At 38.6% G+C, this 24,008-nt stretch overlaps 1 protein-coding gene across 3 annotated transcripts in view; it reads right to left on the bottom strand.

Annotated features, from left to right (window-relative positions):
- Positions 1-24,008, bottom strand: part of furinb (furin (paired basic amino acid cleaving enzyme) b) — a 93,297-nt gene that overhangs the window by 32,781 nt on the left and 36,508 nt on the right. For 2 of the 3 annotated variants that reach the window (XM_040025299.1, XM_040025300.1), the window contains exons 3-6: positions 18,563-18,661; positions 10,581-10,676; positions 8,836-8,964; positions 8,381-8,457 (exon numbers count right to left, since the gene is read on the bottom strand). In XM_040025299.1, the coding sequence (XP_039881233.1) occupies positions 8,381-8,457; positions 8,836-8,964; positions 10,581-10,676; positions 18,563-18,661 (401 nt within the window). Of the gene's footprint in view, positions 1-8,380; positions 8,458-8,835; positions 8,965-10,580; positions 10,677-18,562; positions 18,662-23,783; positions 23,974-24,008 lie in introns of all 3 variants that reach the window. The other variant, XM_040025302.1, reaches the window with a different exon arrangement.

The following is a 24,008-nucleotide window of genomic DNA, read 5'->3' as shown; positions in this document are numbered from 1 at the left end:
CAGTTCTGATGTTGGCTTGTTGAAGTGAAGGTGAGACCCGGAAGTGTCTGCAGGGCAGCCATAGTAAGAGCTGGTGAAATTCTCTAAATACTAAAGGGAGGTCCTTCAGTTTTTCCTTCATTATCTCTCTGAACACTGACTAGAGCCTATACCATCCTTTAGAAGAAGGATGGTATAGGCTCTTACAAAATTAAGTAGCTTGAAGCCTATATAGACCTATAAAAAAATTTAATTTTGGTGATAAATTTATATTTTCAACTGGGCTTTACATCTGTATCATGCAACAAACGCATATGGAAAACTATTGAGCCATCCAAAATAAATGCAGTTGGCTTCTCTGAGCACTACTGATGCCTCTTACAGTCCTAATGAATTATCCTCACATCTTTCTCAGAAAAGAAAATGAACAGGCTGCTGGTCGGCTGCCTGGCTGGTATGGCTTTGCCTTTCAGTGCTGACATGAAATACTTTCTCGTAAACGCACTTTGAATCGAATCCGTTCCAACGCCGAGAATCTATGTTTACAAATGGTAGATGAATGTGACCACACATACACATTCAGTTTGTGTTTGAATTCTGTTACGCAGAGGATGTGTGTCAGAATATGCATCATCAAGTGAGACTAATGTCTAACGAATGCTTGGCTAAACTGTAGGATCTGAGTCTTGGCATTGCTCAGTTGGTTTTAGAGGGACTGAATACGGTCCGTTCATTGTAGCTGCCAAAAGGATTAGGCTATTTTCTGCTCTACTCAACTCAGCTCAGCTGTGGCCTTAGGCAGGTCTGTTCAAATGGTTACAGTGGAGTGAGAAGTAGAAATAGCTTCATTGTGTGGATGAACACAGAGGTTCTTGAAGCTTTGTAGAGGAGATCAGATGAGCTTGTTTAATATTTCACGTTTTAAACCCTTGGCATTGAGTAAACATGCATTGAATCCTTTTCTTGTCTGCCTTCTTATAATGATGGCAGCCAATACAATGGACAGAAGGCAGGGAAGTATGTTGGGGTAGTTGACTGTCCATCAGAAGGAAACTTTAAATAGTCTGTAACTAGACTGATATTCATAGGCAACATATCTATAGGCAATTCACACTTTCTAATCCAACTCACTTGGATGTCTTTGTGTGGGAGGAAACTTATGTGGAGTTGGAAGGAAATACATTCTTTTTTAGGAAGAAGAAGAGGACGAGACATCAAAATGCCCATTTTGTTTGTACTATGACTGTTCAGTAGCATTGTAACAATCCAGAAACCCATCGTCTCCTCAGCTGACTCAGCCTTCTGGGGCAATAGCTAATTTCCCACTGTAACCTGGATATCTGGCTCAAGACAATGATTATTGTTTAAGATGCAGAGGAATTTCAAAAAGCTAACAGAAACCTAAATCGTTGTCAGACGGTAATTCATGGTTGCCAGATTGCATTTCAGCAAATGCAATCCTTCTGTTCTTCTCCACAAGGACTGCTTACCTGCATGTAACCAACTCCTCCTGAAATTTGTTTCCTAATAGTATTCTGATTACTTGAGGACTAAAGGTGGACAAAAAAAAATCTACTTGTCGTTCCATACAGAGTCTGCATATGCATATATCTATTAATAGAGATTAGGCAAGTGCTACTTCCCCTGCCCTAAAAAAAAATCATCATTACTCTGCTTTACGAAGCAATGTGGTGGAAGAGGAAATGGGACTCTTAATGTTACTATCGTAGCTTAAAACGAGCCTAACCAAATGATGGAGTAACTGAAAAGACAATAAATGAAAAATAGTGCAGTGTGTCTCTAAACAAATGACATAAAATCATCTGTGCAACAAAGCACATTTAAAGGATTTTTAAATGCATTTATACTAATAAAAGTAACTTTGTATAAAAAAGCAAAAAGCTTCACCCTGAATAGCATGTTAAACTGGACTTCCTCCACTTACTGCAAACACAACTGGTCCAAAATCAGTCTGTCACTGTATGTCTATTAAACAACACACCGAGAGAAAAAAAAAAAAAAAAAAGTGATATTGATTGAGTCGAGGTGATCAGTAATGTCTCATAAATTATAAACCACCTCCATAAATTACCCATTTAAAATGTTTACAAAACAGCAGCTTCATACTGCAAGAAGCTTTTCTTTAGCAAAAGTAATATCTTCAAAACAGAAAGCCAGAGGATTCAGGTTTAAGAGTGGGTTCTCTGCCAACTTCACCTCTCGCAAGCCTGCCTGGCTGTCAGGAAAATAAACAGGCTTTCCCCAGCAGAATAAACAGACAAGGGAAAGGAGAATTACAGTATTCAGGCTAGATAGAGGCTGGCAGCATTCTAAACAAGAATTGATAAACTTGGTGTAAACAGAACACAGCATTTATCTTCAGCATGCAATGGGCCAGAGCAAATAGGAGAAAATAAGGTTTTGTGCACATGCCCCCTGCAATTTTTAAAAATTATTTCTTTATTGATCCCACGATGTTTCAGGTAATGTCCAAGTCTGATAAAACTTTTGGTAAATTAGTAGCAAACTTTGGTTGTTTATTTACTCGGCACAGAGTATACTTGTAAACATGTACACTAATAGGGGAAGGAGAAAGAACACATGCACACTAATCAGACACATGCGGACTGCACTATTGTTTGACTTAAAATAACTTGACTTAAAATAACTTCTGAAAAACGCACTTGACATAGCAGCAGTTCAACCAATGCCAATTCCACAAAATGCTGTGCTCTAAAATGTCTCGTAAGCAAAGTCAACGCAGCCAGGTACGACCTGCTGTGTCAAACACTATAACAGAAGCATTAAAGCAGACAACACATCAGGAAGCCGTCTACTTTGATTTGTACCCTCCTTCAACTTTGATTTTTCCTGCATCAGCCTCCAAAGACACAGATTTATTACCTCCATAAAGTCTTAGATATGCATTCAGCCTATGTACAGAAGGGATGTAGATTTCCAAATAACAGGATTTTATTTGCATTCGGGTACAAAAATAAGGTTCATTTCAGGCCTTAGCCACTTGTCTTGGCCAAGGACACAGTGCCTGCAGATGGTATTTAACTCTTTTCCTTCTTTCTGGTGTTCAGTCCAAATTTAAATTGGATTGAGCTATGTTTTCAGCCGCTAAGTACATAATAAAACCCAAAGACATAAAAATGTTTTCAGTTGTATTGACAGTAAAACACAAACATTTTGCCTCCGCAGCGAGTGACCTTTCACCTTTCTTTCTCTAAGTATAATTAGGTGAAGTAAAGGTAACATCATGAATTAACTACCAACGCAACTTTCACATGATTAAAGAAAAAAAACAAACAAACCTCAGTTTATTTTCTGTCTGATCATCAAAGAGCTTCAAAGAATTGCTCTTCTGCATACCTAGGGTGCAACAATTGGCTTTGAACTTGAGTTGCTGTTGTCTTATTAGCTTATCAGCTCAAAGCAGTCTGCCCATTCTACCATGAACTCTGGCATCAACAAGGCAGTTTTACCCAGAGAAATGCCGCTCACTGAATATTTCCTCTTTTACAGATCATTCTCTTTATACCTCAGTGTTTCTGAAATACTAGGACAAGCACATCTGGCATGAACAACCATATCTTATTCCAAGTCACCCAAATCACCCCTATTCACCACTCTGATGCTCCATTTGAACTTCAGCATGTTGTCTTGACCATATGTACCGGGTTGCTGACTAGATATTTGAGTAAATAGCTAAACAGGTATGCCTAATGAAGTGGCTGGTGAGTGCATGCATGATCAAAAAACCTTTAAAGAGAATATGTGTAAGAATATACACTCTCTTTAATGTGTTATCTGCAAGCAATCAAGTAGGAAACTGAAGGAGCAGGAAAAAAGAGCCCCAATAAAAGTTACATACTACTTTACCTCTTAAAAAATGTAACGCATCCATCTGATGCAGGGGGTGTCTGCCCAGCCCCCAGTAATGTCAGAACAAATTAATAATTTAATGAAATTAAAATTAAAATGCGAGGCTTGTGCAGAACGGGTACAATTACATTCCTCTAGTCTGTGTCTTTTTGCTGAAGAAGTGCTTTCATGATCAGAGAAACAAATAGCCACATTCCACCAAGGACAGAGGAATTTATTGGGGCAAGAGAAGCATGCAAACACTTTTCTTGGTCTTTCTCAATGCCAACATCCAGATTAGCCACTAAACCTTTAGCCTTGAGTTTAACCATTCAGTATTCAGAGGATGATGGGTTGATTTGTAATCAAGGACATGAGGCTGTTTAGCATGCCAGTCATTTTCTGATAAAGACTGTCACTACACACTCTCCCATGCAGGCATATGGATCTCAGTTAATGAAGCCCTGTGAAAGGTTCTCTATAGGAGATAATAGCTCTCCACAGGGAAGTTAGAGAAACAGAGTATATTGTATGTGGGTGGCTGAATACATTTGAAGAAGAGGGGGCAGTAACCAGGTGAGCTGAATTGCCTGGTTATGCATACTGTATGTGCCTTGGGAAACTCAAACCTTTCTCTTCATTTGTCTTTATTTGTTTTTTGTTGGAAAAAAACGAACATAAGCTGTTATAAACAAAACGAAAGAGAATAATGAATCACCACAAAATTAAAACGTTGAAAATCTGCACGATAGTGTGTCGTTTCGACGTGTGAATAATAGAATGGTATGAATGTGGCTGCATTTAGCAAGAGCTTGCCAAGAGAGTGATCTACTGAATTATCCTTAATTTTTACCTTGTCAAGAATTTAGAGGTGGGGGAAAATACATAAAATCAGGCTAATCTGATTGCAATATAGTTACTTACTCAAAATATGAATGTTTTTAAAACGCATATATCTCAATTCTGGCAAAAAACAAACAAACAATATTACAGCACAGAAAAAGAAGTAGCTTCGTTTTACAAAAGAACCAAGGTAACACTAATTATAATGTTTGCAAAATAATTATTGCACGTTTGAGTGACAACACCAGCAAGAGGCTGAAATGCTCATCTACAAAATATGAGTGTCAGTTATTTGATGTTTTAATAGTGCTACTGCTGCTGTCCAATCAAGCAGCTCATCTGTAAATGACACTGAATATCCTGCAATATGATAACATTAGTGTTATACTTTGTGCATTTTTCTTTAGCAAAGAAAGCCTACGAATATTCTCTAATTTTCTTCATTCAAGATGTTTACCGAGAGGCTGATGCTACAGCTAGCATTAGTGTTCTGTCTAGATAATAAAGCTAAAAACATACGTAGCTGCATGTGTTCCCTCACATAAAGCAGAGCTAAAAATCAATATCGAAAATCGATAAAGAACCAGGTGGATCAGCAGAATCAATAGTGACACTGGTGTCAATAAAATCGTAACAATCCCAACTCCTAAAATGGAAATTGCTTAAAACGTTCTAGGTTGAGAAATACCTGAAGTTACAGTGTGTAAAATTTCACCACTAGATGTCAGTAGATTACAGACTGCAGTTAACTGAGCTCTTTTTTTTCTTACATGAGTGCACAATTCTAGTTACAGCGGCCGCTGTAGGACAAAAAGTAAATGTAGTCGGCCAGTCTCCTCTTTATCTCATCTGTCCATATGTGTCCACATCTGTTTACCCCGGAGGAAGCTGTAAAACTTTGTGAAAGGAGTCGTCAAGTCGGTGAAACTCACTTCCACCCGATGAGAACAATAGGTGAGTTGTTGGGGATAACCTGAACTTTTCTGTAGCTAACCGCTGCTGTTTTTGCCGATGTTAGCTGCTGTTAGTAAAGTGGATCTAACATTGGTTGACTTGGACACTTGGACACAATAAACTCTCATACGATGTGAAAATGTAATCAAACTGTTTATCAGAGAGAATGTGCGATTTTTAGGACGCTTGAGCTCAACATTAGCTTGCATAATGCTGTTTAACTGGCTCAGTGTCAGCTGTCGGGAGACAGGAGGGGGTCACGTGTCTGATCTGCTGACAATAAGTAATTGTGACAATATTGGGAATAAATAAACATTTTTATGCAGGTTTTCATGTGGTACAGTCCTGACTTTGGTTCAGGAGTCGAGGACTGAGGTGAAGAGGATTGGGATGATGTTTTCTATAGATGCTGGTCACGTTGTCTGTCTCTTTCCTTCGCGTTTTCACTTCTTTGGTGGAGGGGACCTCTGCGCAGATGATGAAACATAGGTATCACCTTGAATCTGAAGGTGCAGACATGAATTAAAATTTGCCTCCACAGTAGGCGAATGCCTACGAGTTCTCTTCTCCTCCACCTTTGACATATTATGCATGTGGCCGATCTCTAGCCACATACATAAAACCCGATTAGGCTGAAGGATGATGTCCATGTAGGACATTGTTATCAAGTGGTCGAGATGGACTTCAATCATATTACGCATCATATTTGTGAATTATGTTTCACAAAATGTTTTACGTTTTGCAGTGCATAACGTTTTCAGTAGTCGTCTCTTTTTTTAATGTCAGTCACATCAAATGTAAAAATGGCATATACATTAACCTTGCTCAGCCTTTACACAATTGATTTAAATTACATTTTCTAGACTGTCCTAACATTTGTGTAACCAGTGTTACCGTGTATCATTATGGGCCCAGCTGGAATTTCATTAGAATCTTTCACAAATACAAAATGTATTAAAACCGTGCTGCGATAAATTTTCATTAAAACTCTCCTTATTCACAGCTGGACTGATAAATATCCATGCCGTTATCAGAATTAATACCCCGATTCTGATAATGATGAACACAAATATTTTATTGATGAAGCACAAATGAATTACTGGCCTTCAACTAAACATGCACTCCCCTCCAAGAATAACTGCCAAGTCAAGACAGAGCATCTCAATAGAAAAACGCCTGAGATGAGAATTGAAAAATCAGCCTTGCGTGTCATCAGTACAAATGAACTGGCCTCCATGACTCTGGAAAAATGCCTTCCTCCGAGTCTCCTCTGCTTTTTGTTGTCCTATGAATATATTCATATAATCTCCTTGTGAGGGGGTTGTGAGCATTACTCACTGTCAGCCTGCATTGCTTTGTGGAGATTTGCATAACTCATTGGATATAATTTGTCCACAGGTCACTCCAAACACCAAAGCTCCACACTGTAGACACAAAGACACACCCTTGCTATTCATTTTATGCTCAGAAATTGATCCAATGTAAGATAATTACTCTAGCAGCTCTACCGACAGCAGCAGTAGAACGTGTGTAAGTGCAAACCCATGCATTTCATGTTTTTATTATGTTTGGAAAGTATAATCATGGTGCAGTTTGGGAGCTGTAGTAAACCAGAGTCAGAGAGCAATCCCCTCCAGTAGTGCTTTGTTCGATCAGCACGACAGAGTGGGATCTACGATACACTGACAGGAAAGGCTGGATTCGCTCTGCATGGCTGCTCAAGCTGTCGGCAAGGACAAGAAACAGGCGTCTGTGCAAAAATTGCAGATGCCAGCCTCTTTCAAGACGAATAAATATTGCAGATGAACAGATCATATTTTGGATGATAACAGAAAAAAAAAACCAAGCAAAACTAGACGAACAACAGAAGCTGCTTAAAGAGACAAACGTCAAAGCACCAAAAAGCAACTGTAAAGAAGCAGATTTATTTTAACAGCTTTTAATAATTTCTTTTAAAAAAAACAACAACAACTAAAAAAACATTAAGCCCATTCGGCCTTTCATTCTGACCAACTGTAACTGGAAATACTATCCTTTGAAACAAAACTAACAAAGAAAAACAAACATACAACCACAAAAAGACTTAGTGGCACGAAAAGAGAGAGATTTGAGACAAATCCTGCTGTGCATTTCAGAGGCGGGATGCAGCTTCTCATCTGCTCCAGGGGGGATTGGACAAAAGCAGAGGACCATGGCGTTTTGAGAAATGGGGAGAGAGGAGGGGATGAGCGATAAGGATTCATTCTTGCTGACGCTTTAGTGTTCCATCAATAAATTGGGACAAACATGTTTTCATGTGATCACCAAAGACTGGAAGGGAAAAAAATGGTCTGTATTTGTATTTGGGAAGAGCATGAGTCAATGGGGGGCAAGTAAACAAGAGCTGTATTGGCAACAAATAAGTGCTATTTTGGTGGTGGGGCGTTATGGGCTGGATTGATGCTACAGCAACTTGAGTTGTGTGCTGAAGCAAGAAAAAAGGGGAACAGTCTTTCAAGAGATTTCAGAATGACTGCACCCATACTTCCACACTTAAATAATTGGTTTCTGACTGCAAATGCCTGAGCCAAAAGCACTGGACCCAAAGCGGAATCCACTTTCTTTCTCACCAGTCCCTGATAACTACAGCTTTCAGGGAGCAAAATATAACTAATGAAACAAGAGGTGGACAGTCTATTCCAAATGATTTAATCACTAAATAAAAATTGATATTTCAAGTTTGCTAGCACATTACCTGTTCTCATTTCGTTGTGTATATCTTGGTTGAGGGTCAGTATCTCCATCATTTACGTCATAGCTGGCCTCAGGGTCCTAAAAGAGAAATAAGAAAAGGTTATGACACCAATCAAGTGATTTTACATTTCTTTTAAAGAGCTCGCTTAATTGTTTTTTCCTCTGTGACTAAATGTTTAAAAAAAAACCCTGAAAAGCTGTCGGTCGGACCTTTTGTGTGCACAAGGGTTTTGGATGATTTTGATACAGCTAATAAAACAAAGGAAGTACGAAATTTTAGTGGCTATAATTCTTACTGAATAGCATGAAAATTAAAATACATATCAAAAAGTTGCCCTTTTATCACCAGTTAAAATAGACATTTTGTTAACTGGTTTCAAAATGCATCGTGTATTGAGAAGTTTGGGACAAGAACATGTCCGGCTCCATCTCTGCTATTTGAAATTTATGACTTACGTAATTGCTTATGAGGTCGGGATGGTCCTTCTCAATGCCATCATCCAGGATAGTGACCACTACACCTCTTCCTGTGTAGCCCTGAGCCCAGGCTGCTTTTGTATTCAGATCTTGATGTGTTGGGTTGGACTGGAAGAGACAAAGGCTTTTGTTCAGCTGTCAATCTGCCACGACTGACTTTTCCGAGACAAAATGACAGAAAAGGTCTGTCAGTGAAAGAAGGTCCTACATCTTCTGCGAAGACCTTCTCTGCTGCATGTTATTAAAAACAGCATCGCTTGATACACCTGACACCAAGAAGATACGAGGGGAGATCAGAGGTGCTTCATGAACATTTTAAACTCCCATTTTAATGCATCACCCCGGTATGTCTGCCTCCTCAGGACGAGTTGCCCATTGTGAACATCCTACTGTTGTTTTGCTGTCAGTGAAAAAGAAAGACAACCTGTTGCAGGTCAGGCATCTTGGGGAGAGAGCATTTGCCTCTCGTACTGAAGAAATAACATTCGGCAGCATTCGAGAGGAGAGGGAGGGAGGCAGACAAAAGGCAGCGGTAAAGCGTGATTTGGAGGAATAAGTGAAAATCTGTACAGCTCGAAGAATAAGGAGAGGTGAGTGCGAGAGCTGACAGAGATGGTTACAAATAAACACAGATATACGGGAACAGAAAGACATTAAGATAATCTCCTCTGCCTCCTTTTCTTTTTCCAGTTTCCCTTTGACTTCACATTGAAGTGCACATAGCTGAAACTTATGAATACATTAAATACACATTATTAAATTCAGGCAGACACAACTCAATACATCACTTAAGTTTGCCCTAAAGTGACTGTGCTAAATAAACCTTTTATAAAAGAATTCTAAATCCCATAAATTTATTATGCGACCAAAACAGAACTGCAGCACTGGTGGTTTGTGCGTTCAGCTGAACCAGCTTTGTTTATTTGTTTGTTTAAGCCAGAGCTTTGCAATGTAGTTGAAATAGGAAAAAAAGGGTTTAAGGCCTGAGACGATTAGAAGTCTAATGCTGAATGGCAGAGGTAGTTCCACAACTTCTATTCACTGGTGATTTATGTCTGGGATAGTCAATGTTGTCATTAATCCGCTGAACTGACAGAGGTTTTATGTAGTTAAAAAAAAAAGGGAGGGGGGGGGGATTAAGGTGAATTGAGGCATCTCTGAGAAAAACTGTGAATAATGAAACAGACATGGAGGCAACATTATATGCTATCGATGCTTCACAGGTGATCTATCCTGACATGTAATTGCACATTCAACTCAACATCGTGGAAGGCACTACATTATATATTTGACTGAGAAAAAAAAAAGTTGCAGGAGGTTAAAACAGGCCAGGTAAAGAATAGCCCATAACGGAGCAACACATCTTATGATTACCAGACCAGCTGTATTTAAATATAAATCTTCCACTTCAACAAAGAATATAGCTTGAAAACAGGCATTCCTACAGGCTGCTACTGAAATGATTGAATACAGAGAAGGCTTGAAAATGTAAAGTGGGATTTCAAATGCATATGAGAAGCAGCCACTATATAGTCAGCTGACTGTACACCCACTTTATTTGTTGGTGAAGCATAGAGATATCTCTTTTAGAAAACTAGAACCATGCTACTGAAAATCTCATTATGTATGGTATTTCATAAGCATTTTAATTATTCCATTTCCCAATTTTAACATTTTAGTAATAATGTCAAACTAATGAGATAGATGGTAGGAAGTCTACACACCAGGTACCACTGCTTAGGGAAATCAGGATCCGTTAGGTCTTCATACACATCCCTCTTCTTCCTCTTTTTCACCACTTGCTGCTCTGTCCACAGGACCTGGATTGTCAAGGCACACACACGCGTGCACACACACGCACACACACAAACAGCATGCCCACACAAAGCAAACAAGCAAACCCACACGCAAAAAGACAAAGCACAGTTTACTCAGGAATCCTCATGATATTGTGTCATTATTAATGTTCTAATCTGAGAAATTGTTGCCGTGTCCCACAGACTGGGGATGTAGGAAAACACGGTCCCAGCTGTGTTCAAAAAGTAATAACTAGAAAGAGAAGCAGAGATGTGAAGAAAATCTAATTTAGTTCATTGCTCAGATGCACAGGGAAGGTGGCTACTGTACAGTGTGCCTGAGCAGGGGCCTTTGAAGTTGGGAGGGCTGCTGGGAAATGCTCAGGCTCAGTAAGTAAGGGTAACAAGTCTTGCTAATATCACACATAGTAAATTTCATATAGTGGTTTTGCTTCAGAAGTTGCAAAAAACAATGCAACACACAATGTTAACAGGTCACACAGCAAATCAGTTAATGCCATTCAACATTTGGGTTTTCATGCTAATACCCATATATTCTGAACACTCTGAGTACATGAGACAGTAGTAAGAATGCTAAAAGAGACCTAGTTTAAATAGACCCATTTAGGTCAGCAATTTATATTCAAGCCGTGACAAAAAATAATAAAAGGACAGCATTCATATGCTTAACAAGGAATTGCCTTGTTGTACGGGGTGTGCAAATAATCACATTTTAACTTCTATTATGATTGACAAATATTAAAAACAACTATTAAAACAAGGTTAAATTGACTATTGTGGTGTGTTCCATTACTTTGGATCCTCCATAAAAATTCAATTTCACTATCTGAAAAGCTTTAGAAGATATGTTTCTCATTTTTTATTATTTTTTGAGTCTATCCATTTAATTAAAAACCCTAAAACAAAACCCAAACAGCCCACCCACCTCCAACAAACATAACCCCATAATTATACGGGGTTTTGTTTATTTTTATGCAGAGCAGCTTTACCTCATGGTCACCTGTCAACTTGTCATCTATACAGAAAACACACAAATAATGGGGCACTGGGGCATTGCTTTTTGTTTTTTGCTATACTTGTGTAACTACCCAAAAGTTAACTTTCTTAAAATAAGGACAAAAATAGTGAAAATTCAATTCAAATACTGACTTGTGCTGAAATTATACTATAGCAGAGGGAATCTGCAGACAGTCGATTGAGTGAGCTTACAGCAGAGGTTTATTTTCTACAGCACTTAGAGCGAATGCTGTTCTGCATTATTATTATTGTCAATGATAAATGCATCCTTTGCTGATTTTTTTGTTGAAGGTGAAAAAGCCCAAACTTGCTCTATTTGCATGGAGAACACTCAAGTGAAGCGTGACTAAACTTTTGAATTTCCTTTACAATGCAGACTGTCAAAGTACAACTTGCTATTTAAATATTTTACGTCTTTTCAGTGGATTTTTTTTTAGCATTTTGCAATCGCTTTGCTGCTGTTGGTGTTGTTTCTAATGGTGAGGCTTCTCTACTTGCTCGACTTCATGATTATATGCTTCTGTAAAGCACGGGGTCTGAAAGAAAATGTGTTGAGTACAGCTGCTGAGGGTGTAAGCTCCAAACCCAGCTGAAAACTTTGCCTTAGAGAATGCAGCCATTAACCTCATTCAAATGACCCTAGACTAATTAACATTTATCTCATTTCATTACATTTATAACTGCACATGTCTGACCTCACCGCACTGCTGCCCACTGCCCGCCACATTATTAACGGAGCAAAATTACCACCCATGATAATCTGCATACAGCCATCGACTACAGGATAAACAGCATTTCATTTATAGCTAAAGCTGACTTCAAACATAATTAATGCAATCTCTTTTGCAAATTGAGCAACATTTCAGCAAGACGACCTCCTCTTAATAACTACAAAAAAAAAAAAAAGTGGAATCAGTTTATTTCTGGAGATTAAGTGATCTTTGGAAATTAAAAAATATACTTCAAGTGTTGGGCAAGGACAAAGACCAGACAAATACAACCACCTGCACAAAGAAATAATCAAGAAACAAGGAGGAGGTCTCCACAAGGGCTAGCACTGTAATCTGCTTGAGCAATAAACATTTGTTCCATCTATCTCAGTGTGTCCTGAGGGTTTTCATGTCTGATGACTAAGAAGAAGTCATGCTGGAGTTGTTGGCAAAGCAGAAAGAGAGAGAGAGCAGTCAAAAGACACACTGTCCTTTGATCTATAGCTCTGTGGCTCACTTTAAAGAGAAAGAAGGAAAGAAAAAGATACGTTTAGGGACTTTTTCCATTGCTATTTGTATGAATAAATCGAATCAAATAACAATCACCAATAAATTGATGCCACTAACTACTAAGGCTGGGACTTATAGCTGAAAACACCATGATTATATTCATGAAAAACATATCAACGAGACGGTTAATAAGGAGGGTATTATTCTGTCTGCAGTATGCTTTGGAAAGTTTAGCAGTGAATGTAAACATTCCTAGTTTGTTTAGCAGGAAATCTCACAGGGGGCCTTTTAATTTGAAGCTAAATTGAAAATGTCATATTGAGCTCAGCACTGAAATAACTAAAGATTTGTTATTGTGCGAAACTATTGTGTCAATCAGACTGCAGGAGGGGTTGCTTGGAGACAGAGCATGCAAATAAAAAAAGAAAAAAGAAAAAAAAAACTGTAAAACTGTAAATTTTGGGTATCTCATGCATCATTGAGATCCATATATTTCACAAACTATTTAGTCAATAGCCTTTGATGCTCCGTAATTGATTTTACAGACTAGCCATGCTGCACAAGCTCCAATATTATTTCTTGATATGGAATTATTTCACAATAAAAAGTGTCAAAAGCAACAAGAGAAAAACAGACAACACGTCTTTTAAAGAATGATTTTATTGAAAGTACACTTGTTTACCTTAACTTTTCAATAAAGACAGATATTAAATATACATTTATCTATTTACAGCAGCACTTGTAAGCCTGCAAAGCTGATCTCAGGTTTGCACGTGATGTGAGAGTCTGATTACCATGTAAAGGTAGTCTACAAGTATGAAGATCAGCACCTGCTGCTGGGAATTGGACTGTGATGATGGAACACAATGAACAAACCATCCAGAAGAAACGGCATATGTCACTGGAGCGGGAATGGTACACCACTGGCCAATTTCTGAGTAGTAACGGTGGATAAGGCATCTGTTTTCCTTTATTCCTTAATGCACTATATTACACTGCATTACAGCTGCCCATTTTTACATTTCCTACATGCCTCTGGTAATGCAGCCTGCACACATGAAGGCAGCCTCTGATGCAGTTATCATAAATTACTACAACTAATACCTTTTCTCACGGGTAGAGTACTATAAGGTCTTGACCCTACAATGTAAAGCACACAGAGATGACTGTTGTGAATTGGCTCTATATAGATATATACGAATCAAATTTAAATTTATCATTGTCATTGGAGGATTTTGTAATAATTATTACAACATTTTCTCAACCAGCTCTTCTACAATTTCTGCTCTAAAGAGATTTTATCCAGATCCAAGAAGAAATTGAATTTTTTTATTTAAAGATTTAACTGAATTTCTTTCCTTTTTGAAAATGGGACTTTATTAATTTTTCTTTATTAAAAGGATCAGAAAATAAGAATCTGAAATAACATTCATAATAAGAAAAGATGGCACATATGCACTGCCTTTATGGTCTATGCCCTGCATAAACCAATGTACTTATGTGAATAGTCCGCCCCGAAAGGCCACTCTGAGTCACGAAAAACCCTGCATTAACAAGCACCGTCTGTATATCCAAGGCTTCAGACGCTGAAAGCATATTCCCTTCTGCAGCTTTAGTGTTGTCTCAACAATAAAAAGATCAGTGAGCCAGACATTACGACGAGCATGGTTTATTTTGAGGTGATTACACACATATTGCGCTGGTGCTGTAAATCAATGATGGCTTCTTCAAGGGTCTGGAAGATAATATCGAGGAATATTCACGACATGATGAACAGAAAACAGATATTCTTCATCTCGTTTGATTTTCTTCTTGGGAATTATTGGATCACTTTATTTTTTCAAGACTTTGAAAAAGATTAAAATGAAACAATATAAGGAGGAGGAATCGCACTGTCTTGAAAATAATCAGTCATGGCCCCGACAAATGCATTTTTTCCCCCCACCCTCTTGTTCCTCTTGTGACTCATACTTAAACATTTACGTCAGTAGCAACCAGTGGGCTTGGGGCTGAATGCCAAGCTTGGTAAGTCATGAGTTCACTACTGAGAGGCAGACTAATGCATTATTGGTTTTGGTCTCCTAACGGGATTTGTTGACAATAATAAATGCAGAATTTTGTCAGCCTCATCCAATATGGCCTCATATAGCAACTAAAAATCCAGCATACTTTTACAGCCAGAGTGAAACTTTCTAGTAAAACTGTACGAGAAACAGATGTAGTTTAAATTCCAGCCAGGACACTGTGCACGCTGCCTTACACTACTGTTCATAAGAAACCCAACAGTAGCCACCCCAAACAAATCAGTTCTTTCCCTCATAAAGATGATACGGGGTGTGGAGAGGAGATGACAAACAACTCTCGCAAGCATTATGGTGTAAGCTTATGCAGCTGCCAGTGTCATCATGCCACTGCGTGATTATTCAAAAGTCATGGTGATAAGCACGTTAGCTCCACAGAGCTGAGGAAAAGAGACAATGGAGGTAATGTGAGTTACAGCTGCTGGATTACAGAGAGGAAACACTGTAACGAGCTCAAAGCTCAGCAATGACTAATCCAAATCCAACCATTGTCTTTTTATTTATTTATTTATTTATTTGAAAAAAAAGGTAAAGCAAAACCTTTACTGTTCTTTATTTTTTCCCAGAGATCAGATGGTCTTACAGAACCATATGATTACACAAATGCACTTAAATAAAAACACAAAAACAAACCCACTCACTTATGCTTCTGTGGCATGTTTTTGGCAGTGGTCATGCTTTGCCTGAGGTTTGCTCTGGTTGTGTGGGTGGTTGGGCAACCTAGGGACAAGTTGTTGTGCCTGAGCCAGAAATCTGCTGCCCTTAATAGCTAGGTTCAAGTGCTGCGTTAACTTGAACTACTGACCTTCCAACTAAGATGAACTCGAGATGGAATCTCCTTTGTCAAAAATGTCTTTATAATAGGCAAGGCTGTAATTCTTAGGCTTTGACGTCAAGGCAGCAGTTTTAAAGTGCAGATTGGTTTTTCTCTCATTTGGTATCAGCAAAAAGCCCACAGAGCACATAATACACCTCAGTGTCCATCTCATTGTTTTATTTTAATACTTTCAAGCCACTTATTAGGAACATATCAACTTTCTATTGACAGATTCTCACTTGGGTTTTAATGTTGCTCGGTCCCTTCTGCACCCAAAATCCAATATTACGCATTAAATCTTCCTCAGTAACAATAATTCTGATTCTGATTAATAAAACCCTTGTTTCTGCCACTGCCTGTGCTAAATTTACTTAATTGTGTGTGGGTTTTTTTTTTTTTAGATTTGAAAACTATGTTTTATGAATTTGAGAGCCACAGTACCGATATCTGCTCAGCAACCAGATTCCCTGGAACTCATATGCTCTCAGAGACTTGTTGTCATCCACTTACCCCAACCCCTGATACCACTGGCCTCAGTGCACGTCACCATATCCCACTAATGATGTCTTGGGGCCTCAGAGCTTGTCAGACCACATCAGTCCTTTCCTCGGCTGGAATGACTTGGACTCAGGAAAGCTACAGATTAGTCCTTGGGTTGCACTTGGCAAAACTACCTTGCTATAGATGTTCTCACTTGGTAACTGCCTACTTTTTAGCACCAGTCCGGCAGCTCTGAAGATGCTTTTAGAGCAGCAATTACCTCAGCTGCCTCCCTTGTTTCCAGTGTAAACACTGCAGCAACAAATGGCCAACTCTTTTAGCAGTAAGACTGAAAATAGGAGAACTGTAAAGCAGACATTTTCACAGATGCAGTACTTCTGTTGGTCCCTGAAATGTGAGGTACTTGATTTTTTAGAAGCTACTAAACATTCTGAGAAATATTTTTAATATAGAGAAGTCAAATGACATTATGTATGGCAGATTTAGCCATAGTTTTACTATAAATTCCCATGTATACAGATGAGGTTTTATTCAAACAGGTTTTGCCACAGAGTTCACACTACTATACTACAGACTTCACACCAGCTTACTGCAAGCCTTCATCCAGGGTTTATTTTAATATACAAAAGCTGAAAATGTTAATTTAAATAATTCCTATTTCACACATATACATACACAAATAGATTTAAAAGGAGACGTTTAATAAAAGAAGTGCTATGATCTAATATGGTTTCACCTCTTTAGGTGACAGTCATCTACTTATGTCCACTTGATAATGGCAACTGCACATTTATCTTTTCTACATTTTTAGAATAAACTGTAGAATATCAGCACTTTAACACTCAGTTCTTTCCTCCACACAAACTAAATAAGACTATATCTGCTGTGTTTGCTTAAAAATCTCCCGTAGGTTTGCATTTCCCCTCTAAGTGCTGTTTGTTTTTTGTATGTGTTTTCTTACAGGTACATTATTTGGTGACCCAGTGTGTTTTTCTACTCATGCTCTGTTCCTTTATTTGTATCGTTTCTCCTATTTTCTCTCCCTTTTTCCTTTTCCTGCCAAGACAGGTTAAAAAAAATCTCCTGTGTATTACTTAATAGTTTAACCCAAATCTGATTTTTTTATTAATGCTTGCAGCATTAGTAAATATCTCTTTGCCTTCAGAAGGCAGTGCTGTAATGATCTCTAAATGTCATATCTAATTAGCATTTCATGCTTAAAGAAAAGCATTTCACATTTTTGCAAGTATTATTTTCTCTGTAACTGATGTGCTTTGATCTGTGGGCTGCAGATGCAAATTCTGCTATAATAAAGAGCGTGATATAAGGTTTATAATGTGAATCAGTGTTTTCTAACATCAACCGACAATTTTGTTTCTAGCCAGAACATAAACATTATTATCAGGGAAAAAGCAAAAGCGCATTTAGGTTTTTTTTAACTGGTTAGTAGATGCTGTTTTATTGTTCAGGAACAGTACAAATACAAAGTGGTCTGGTGATATGATGCTGCTTATTCCATAATCCGTGAAAAGGAGAAGAAAAAAAATCTCCCAATTTTGGCACTTTTGTTTTTATATGTGGTACACAGAAAGTTTGATTTTGTGAACCAATTTTAAAATGGTGGTTGATATCGGGTAAATATCACATCTATATATGGTAAATGACTTTTATATAACGCTTTTGTGCTCGAGCACTCAAAGCACTTTAGAAAAAAGATGCCTCCTTCACTATTCACACCCATTCACATAAGCACCTTTACTATGCTCAAGTGTTTTCCATCTAGCATTCAGCTACATTCACACGCCAATGGATGCATCGGTTCAGTATCTTGCCCAAGAATACTTTGCCATGCAGACTGGAGCAGCCAGGGATCGACACACCAGCCTTCCGATTAGTAGATGCCCCACAAATGCGATTTTTAACTATATAAAAATGGCATTTACGTTTTAGAAAATGTAAATGAAAATATTTATTAGAAAAGAAAAAAAAAAACTACTGAAAATGCTCAGCTAATAACAGACTCTCCCAGCTGTTGTGCTGGGTGGTTTTGCATATTTACAGCTACTTTGGATTGGGTCAGGGGACAGATGGAAGGGACCGGTGCAAAGACTTTGACAAGCTGTCACCGATTCTGACATCCCTTTTCTCTCGTGATATACCCACTCTCTATGTGCAATCCAATCTGTCTTTTGGCCTTTTGTTGCCAACATGAAGTGCTACAATAAGCTGTGCGAGTGCTGACAACAGTCTTACCTGTGGTTCTTTTTGCAGTCTGATGTGCATCCTCTTGTGGCCAGACAAAGCTCTCTTCTCCACGGCGTGATGCCTGAAGTGATAATAATCTCCAAAAACCTGCACCGACACATAGGGGAAGTGCAATCAGTTCACCTGCAGCAACAGGATGGCCAAATAACAGCCTGTGCTCACCAAGGCATTCATGTGCACATGAGTAAATGTACAGGGTAGTGTTCAAATCGAAATCTGAGAACAGGCTCACTTTTTTCCATATTTAAGATTAAATAAACATTTGTTACTTCACTGAGTTGTAGAAATGTGAACATCTTTTGAAAGATTACACAAAACAAACAATATTTCATCAACAGTCATAATGCATGACATGAACTTTAGGCACAGAAGTCCTCTAAACACCACAAAAGAATTTTAGTCCAGTGCCCTAGAGATCTGTGTTTTATTCGTTACATAACTTACGTGTTACAATTTCTTTAGCCAGTATAGTTTTAGAGACCGGCCTAATCCTTTATTACATTGCAGCTTTTGAGAAAAAATGATAAAAGATGATACATAGACAGACACACACACACACAATAAATCCAGAGCAACTTAAACGAACAGAGATTAATCGGGAAGTGAGGTGAAGAAACTTCAGCTCTATAGATGTCAGACACAGAAGTGTACCAGGAAAGCACCTGCCCTAAGACATCAATTACAGAACCACAGATGGACACTATCAAAAATGATTAGGCACATCCATTAGAGGTTGAGTCACTTCAGAGCTATTCTTAAGCATTCCTCCTACTGCTTTTATTGTTCCCCCACACGTCCTGCTCATAAAGAAGCTTTTAAGGACAAGTGATTGGGTGGCAGCAAACTGGCCTAAAACCTCGGGGGATGCGTGCTTTTCATCAGCCTCACTTTGAAGCAACACACAGAACAACCTCATCCTGTCCTTGTAATGACAAAAGCAGCTGACCAAAGACTGAGATAGAGACTAATTAACAAGGACGCCCAGAGATAAGTGTGCAGTAAAAGACAAAAATAAACAGCCCGGTCCCTCTTCACATGGGTTTTCACAAGAGAGCTACCTCCATTTGAAGAGGAAACATTGCAATCTGTACAGTAGCGCCACCGGGGACTGGCTCACCTTCACAAGCCCAGTGGAGCAGAGGAAGAGAGAAGGGGAGAGAAGGGGAGTGTGTGTGTGTGTGTGTGTGTGTGTGTGTGTGGGGGGGGGGGGTAACAAACGGAGGCAAGGGGTGGGAGATGCAGGGTTTGACAGGTCGACCAGGCAGGATGGATGTTTATGAGGAGGGAGAAGAGCAGACGCAGCAGGATGGAAGGCTCTCCTGGGGCTGCAGGCTGATTCTGCAGGCAGGCTGTCTGCGGGCCGTCCAGACTGGAGGCTGGACTCTAAGCTCCAGAGCTTAGAGTCTGGCAGCAGTGAAATAAAGCTGCCAGCCTAGCTCCAGCCAATTTGACTTCGTCAAATATTTGTAATTAAGATTTGCTTTTATATCACTTGCTGTGATAAATTTCACATAAACTGAGTGACGCTCAGTCTTAAATTACTCAGTGTTATGCAAAATTGATCCTTTCTTTTGAGTTCACGCTGCATGCAATTATGTGTAGAAAAGATATAAGAAGCGTAAGGCTGATTTGTGAGGAGAAAGCTACCCAACAAGACATTCCCACAAATACACAGTTAATGGAAAAAAATAATTTCTTTTTTCCTGAAAGATTAATTAGAGTTTTCACAATTGAACTTGTATTGACAACATGAGGTTCAAAGATGTGCTGATGCAACTAGATGAGGCCATCATTAGGCCGAACAAAAAATGTGGGGAGAGAAAAAAAATATATAAATCACACTCCTCAACCTTCCTGGGAAAGTCAAGGCCCGGGTGCTGGAAAGCAGAGTCCGTCTGTTAGTCGAACCTCAGATACAGGAGGAACAATGCAGGTTTTTGTCCCAGTTGCGGACTCTTTACCCTCTTGACGATACTTGAGGACGGGAGTTTGCCCAAACAGTCTACATGTGTCTTGTGGACTTGAAGAAGGCAATCGATCATGTCCCTCCGAGTGTTCTCTCTGAGGTGCTTCAATAGTATGGGATTGTCTGGCCTGTTGCTACGAGCCATTCGATCTTTATACAACAACTGCAAGAACCTGGTCCGAATAGCCGGCAATAAGTTCCCGGTGGGAGACAGACTCAGGGTCTTAAGTTTTAATGCAATACTTCTGGGAGAATGAATTACAGATAAAAGTCTGCACTTCAAACTTGTCGTGATTATTTGATTTAAAATCCACTGTGGTGCTGTACAGAGGCAAAGGCAATAATTAATACTTATTTAATATATATGTTTAAAAAAAGTAAAAGTGTACAGATAGATAAATTTATATTAATATATTTAAAAATCCTGTTGTTAACATAGTTGCAGAGGTCATGATGACTCTGATTTTATTATATTTTTATTACAGTCAAGGACTACCCTTACAATCACCATGCCTCAAAAGCAACGGCAAAGCTAAAAATGGAAAAAAAGCCCCTGAATAATGCAAGATTGAGGTGTGATGAAAGATGTACCCAAAGAAATTAATGAGACCCACTTTCACATTGATTGTGGCAGGGCAGAAAGCTAATCTGAGCTGCACTTGGGTGGCTTTTCTGTGGACAAACCTATTTTCAAGAGTGCTGATGTCCTCATTTAGACCACGAGTCTTCGGTTCTTGGGAAATTGAGATGGAGACGGAAATGTTGGTGTAGCTGCCTGTGATTGCAACTGAGTCATACCTCTTCAAAGCATGCACTCGAGTAAATCACATGGGGTTTGTGTGTGTGTGTGTGTGTGTGTGTGTGTGTATGTGTGTGTTAGCAATAATAATTGAGAGCACTGTAGGTCATTAGTTACCCTGACACTAAGCTCAGAGTCTGTATTAGAGGCACACTGCCCTTTACACTCCTCACTGGGCAGTGCAAGAAGTTCCTTTCTCATGCATTTCTTACTTTAGGTGTTTCACTCCTTTTTCCATGGTTTCTAAAACTTTGTGTAGCTTGAAGAAACTCTGTATCTGTACACTGCATATAACTAAAACGACTCAAAGAGCAACAAACAATTACATTTCTCGTATCAGTTACTCTACCCATTGGTTCATCAAGTAATTCTCTCAATTCCAAGATGAAGCAAGATAATATCTACGAATGCCATATTTTGTCTTATTGTAAATATTCATGCAAATGTATTATATTTGTTCATAAAAGAAAGTTCATAGCACATACTGTGCTAGCACATATTCAGTTTTTGGTCCACACAAAAGAATATTGTGAAACGATATGTGAGAGAACAGAGAGAAAACATTGCAAATTTATGACTTTAAGACATGCCCAAAGGGCTTTCTTTGCTTGAATCTTAATCTGCACATCAAACTGGAAAAAACATCGCCTACTTCAGAAATATTTTTCCCAGAGTCATGAACATAGAGAAACTACAGCAAGTATAAGGTATAAATGTAAGACAGCTTAGTTGACATCAGCAAAAACGTTGTACTCTAATAAATGTGATTAGTAGCACATTATACAAGAACCAAGGACAAACCAACAAAAGCCCCTAATAGATCTTAAAGGTCTTATAACGGAGCCTTGATGAATCTAAAGACGATGGTGAAGTTATACTGAAAAAATTTGAGTTCAACACTGAATAGAGGCTTTTCTTATGAATGGGAAATCTATGTAGTCAGATTTCAAAAGAAAATTATTTTTTCCAGTAAAAAGCATGTTGAGAACAAATGGATACTGAAAATGGCTGATCACACAAAACCCTTGCAAAGTTCAATTTATTTATTTACCTAAACAAAACCAATAGTGTTGGGGCTATAATGAATTGCAACGTCTTCAATCAGATCTAGCGACTGGGTGAGAGCCATAAATGTACAGAAAATCCATCCAATCGTCACTTAGATCTGTTGGGGACCCAAAGTTTAGAGTGGTGGTTCTGAAGCTGTGTGTTGGGCTCTCTGAAGGCCTGTAAAAACTCGTGCAATGTGCAACACCATATTTTCCCTCCCCAGTCCACTCTGTTACATTAGCATTCCAGTTTTGGGAACCTGAAACATCTCAAGTCTTCAAGTGTGTTCAATAAAGAATACAAAGGCAAAAAAAACACACTGTGTCAGTAAATTTTAAATTACTTCATTTTAAAATAACTTAAAATTATTGCCCACTAATGGAATTGCAGAGTGGATGCAGATATTATATCAGATATATATGTATGAAGGACAAATGATTGGACTAATTAATTCTTCAGGGATGTATTACACTCACTCACTCTACTGGATAAGCTTTATGATGAAATCAGCCTCTAAGAGTCTTTTTCTGCATTATGCAGTTTGATAAACAGCCTACAGGATATGCTGATACTGACATAACTGTTAATGTTTAATTTAAAAGCTTAAAGGTCTGGCTTATCTTAGTAAATCTTAGCAGATTCTAAGGCCATTCATTTTGGATTAATTCACTTAGAAAATACCTCCTGAAATACAAACTTGTGATAAGAACGAATTAAAAAGCAAAGAGAGAGTGCAGAAAAGCTCAAGTGAATGCAACTTTCACAATACGACCACTCTTTCATGTGGTGAGCTTTCATGCGAAGGACTGCATCTGTGAATCTGCGGGCACAGACGTCAACATGGATCCATCTTAGTTCTGTCAAGCTAAGGTAATTAAGTTTGAGCAGAGAAAAATATTAATCTGCATGGACTCTTTGTTAGATTCTGTAACTGATTTTAAAAAGAAATTATTTATGAACTGAGATTTGTCTAAATTGGGTTCATCTGATGTGAATGTCAAGTATTTCAAGCTTGTAATTTAACTTTGAACTTACGAGAGTGTGCGCTTGTGTGAGACAGACGGATGTGGGAGTTTACATGTTGGCAGAGTTTTGAGTGCAACTGACATTAAGATCACTTATCAAAGCTTTCTGTCAGTCTGGAAGATATGTGAAGCACCAAAGAGGCATCAACCGGCTTGTCATCATTTTTTTTCCCCAGCCCACTCACCACATCATCTTTTTTACTTTAGATTTTGATTTCTCTAATAATCCTTTGCCTAAGATAGATTGTCTAACTACAACTCACTGTTAGGCAATAACAGTGAAAAAGCACTGTTTACCGCAGGATGTCATATAACAGAGGTTATACTTAAAGTACTTTTCTAAAACGCCAGGAAATTCAAGCAATTTACTCAGGTTATCATCCAAAGTGGTTGTTAAGACTTCAAGGTGACTGAAAGTAAGCTCATGGTATCTCTCCCGTCTCCCCTTTGCTGTGTCCTGTTGTGGTCCATGTTATAGTGGTTGCCTGGTTCTCGCCACCTCCAGCAGCAGTTGTTAGGTTGATACTGGACAAAAAGGATTTGCATCGGATCAGTGGTGCTGAAAAAGAGAAATGCAGAAAGCTTCCACTGGAC

This window comes from Simochromis diagramma, unplaced genomic scaffold (assembly GCF_900408965.1).
Source record: "Simochromis diagramma unplaced genomic scaffold, fSimDia1.1 OVJJ01000293.1, whole genome shotgun sequence".
NCBI lineage: Eukaryota > Metazoa > Chordata > Actinopteri > Cichliformes > Cichlidae > Simochromis > Simochromis diagramma.
Note: the sequence above shows the minus strand (reverse complement) of the source record. Positions and strands in the feature narration are given on the sequence as shown.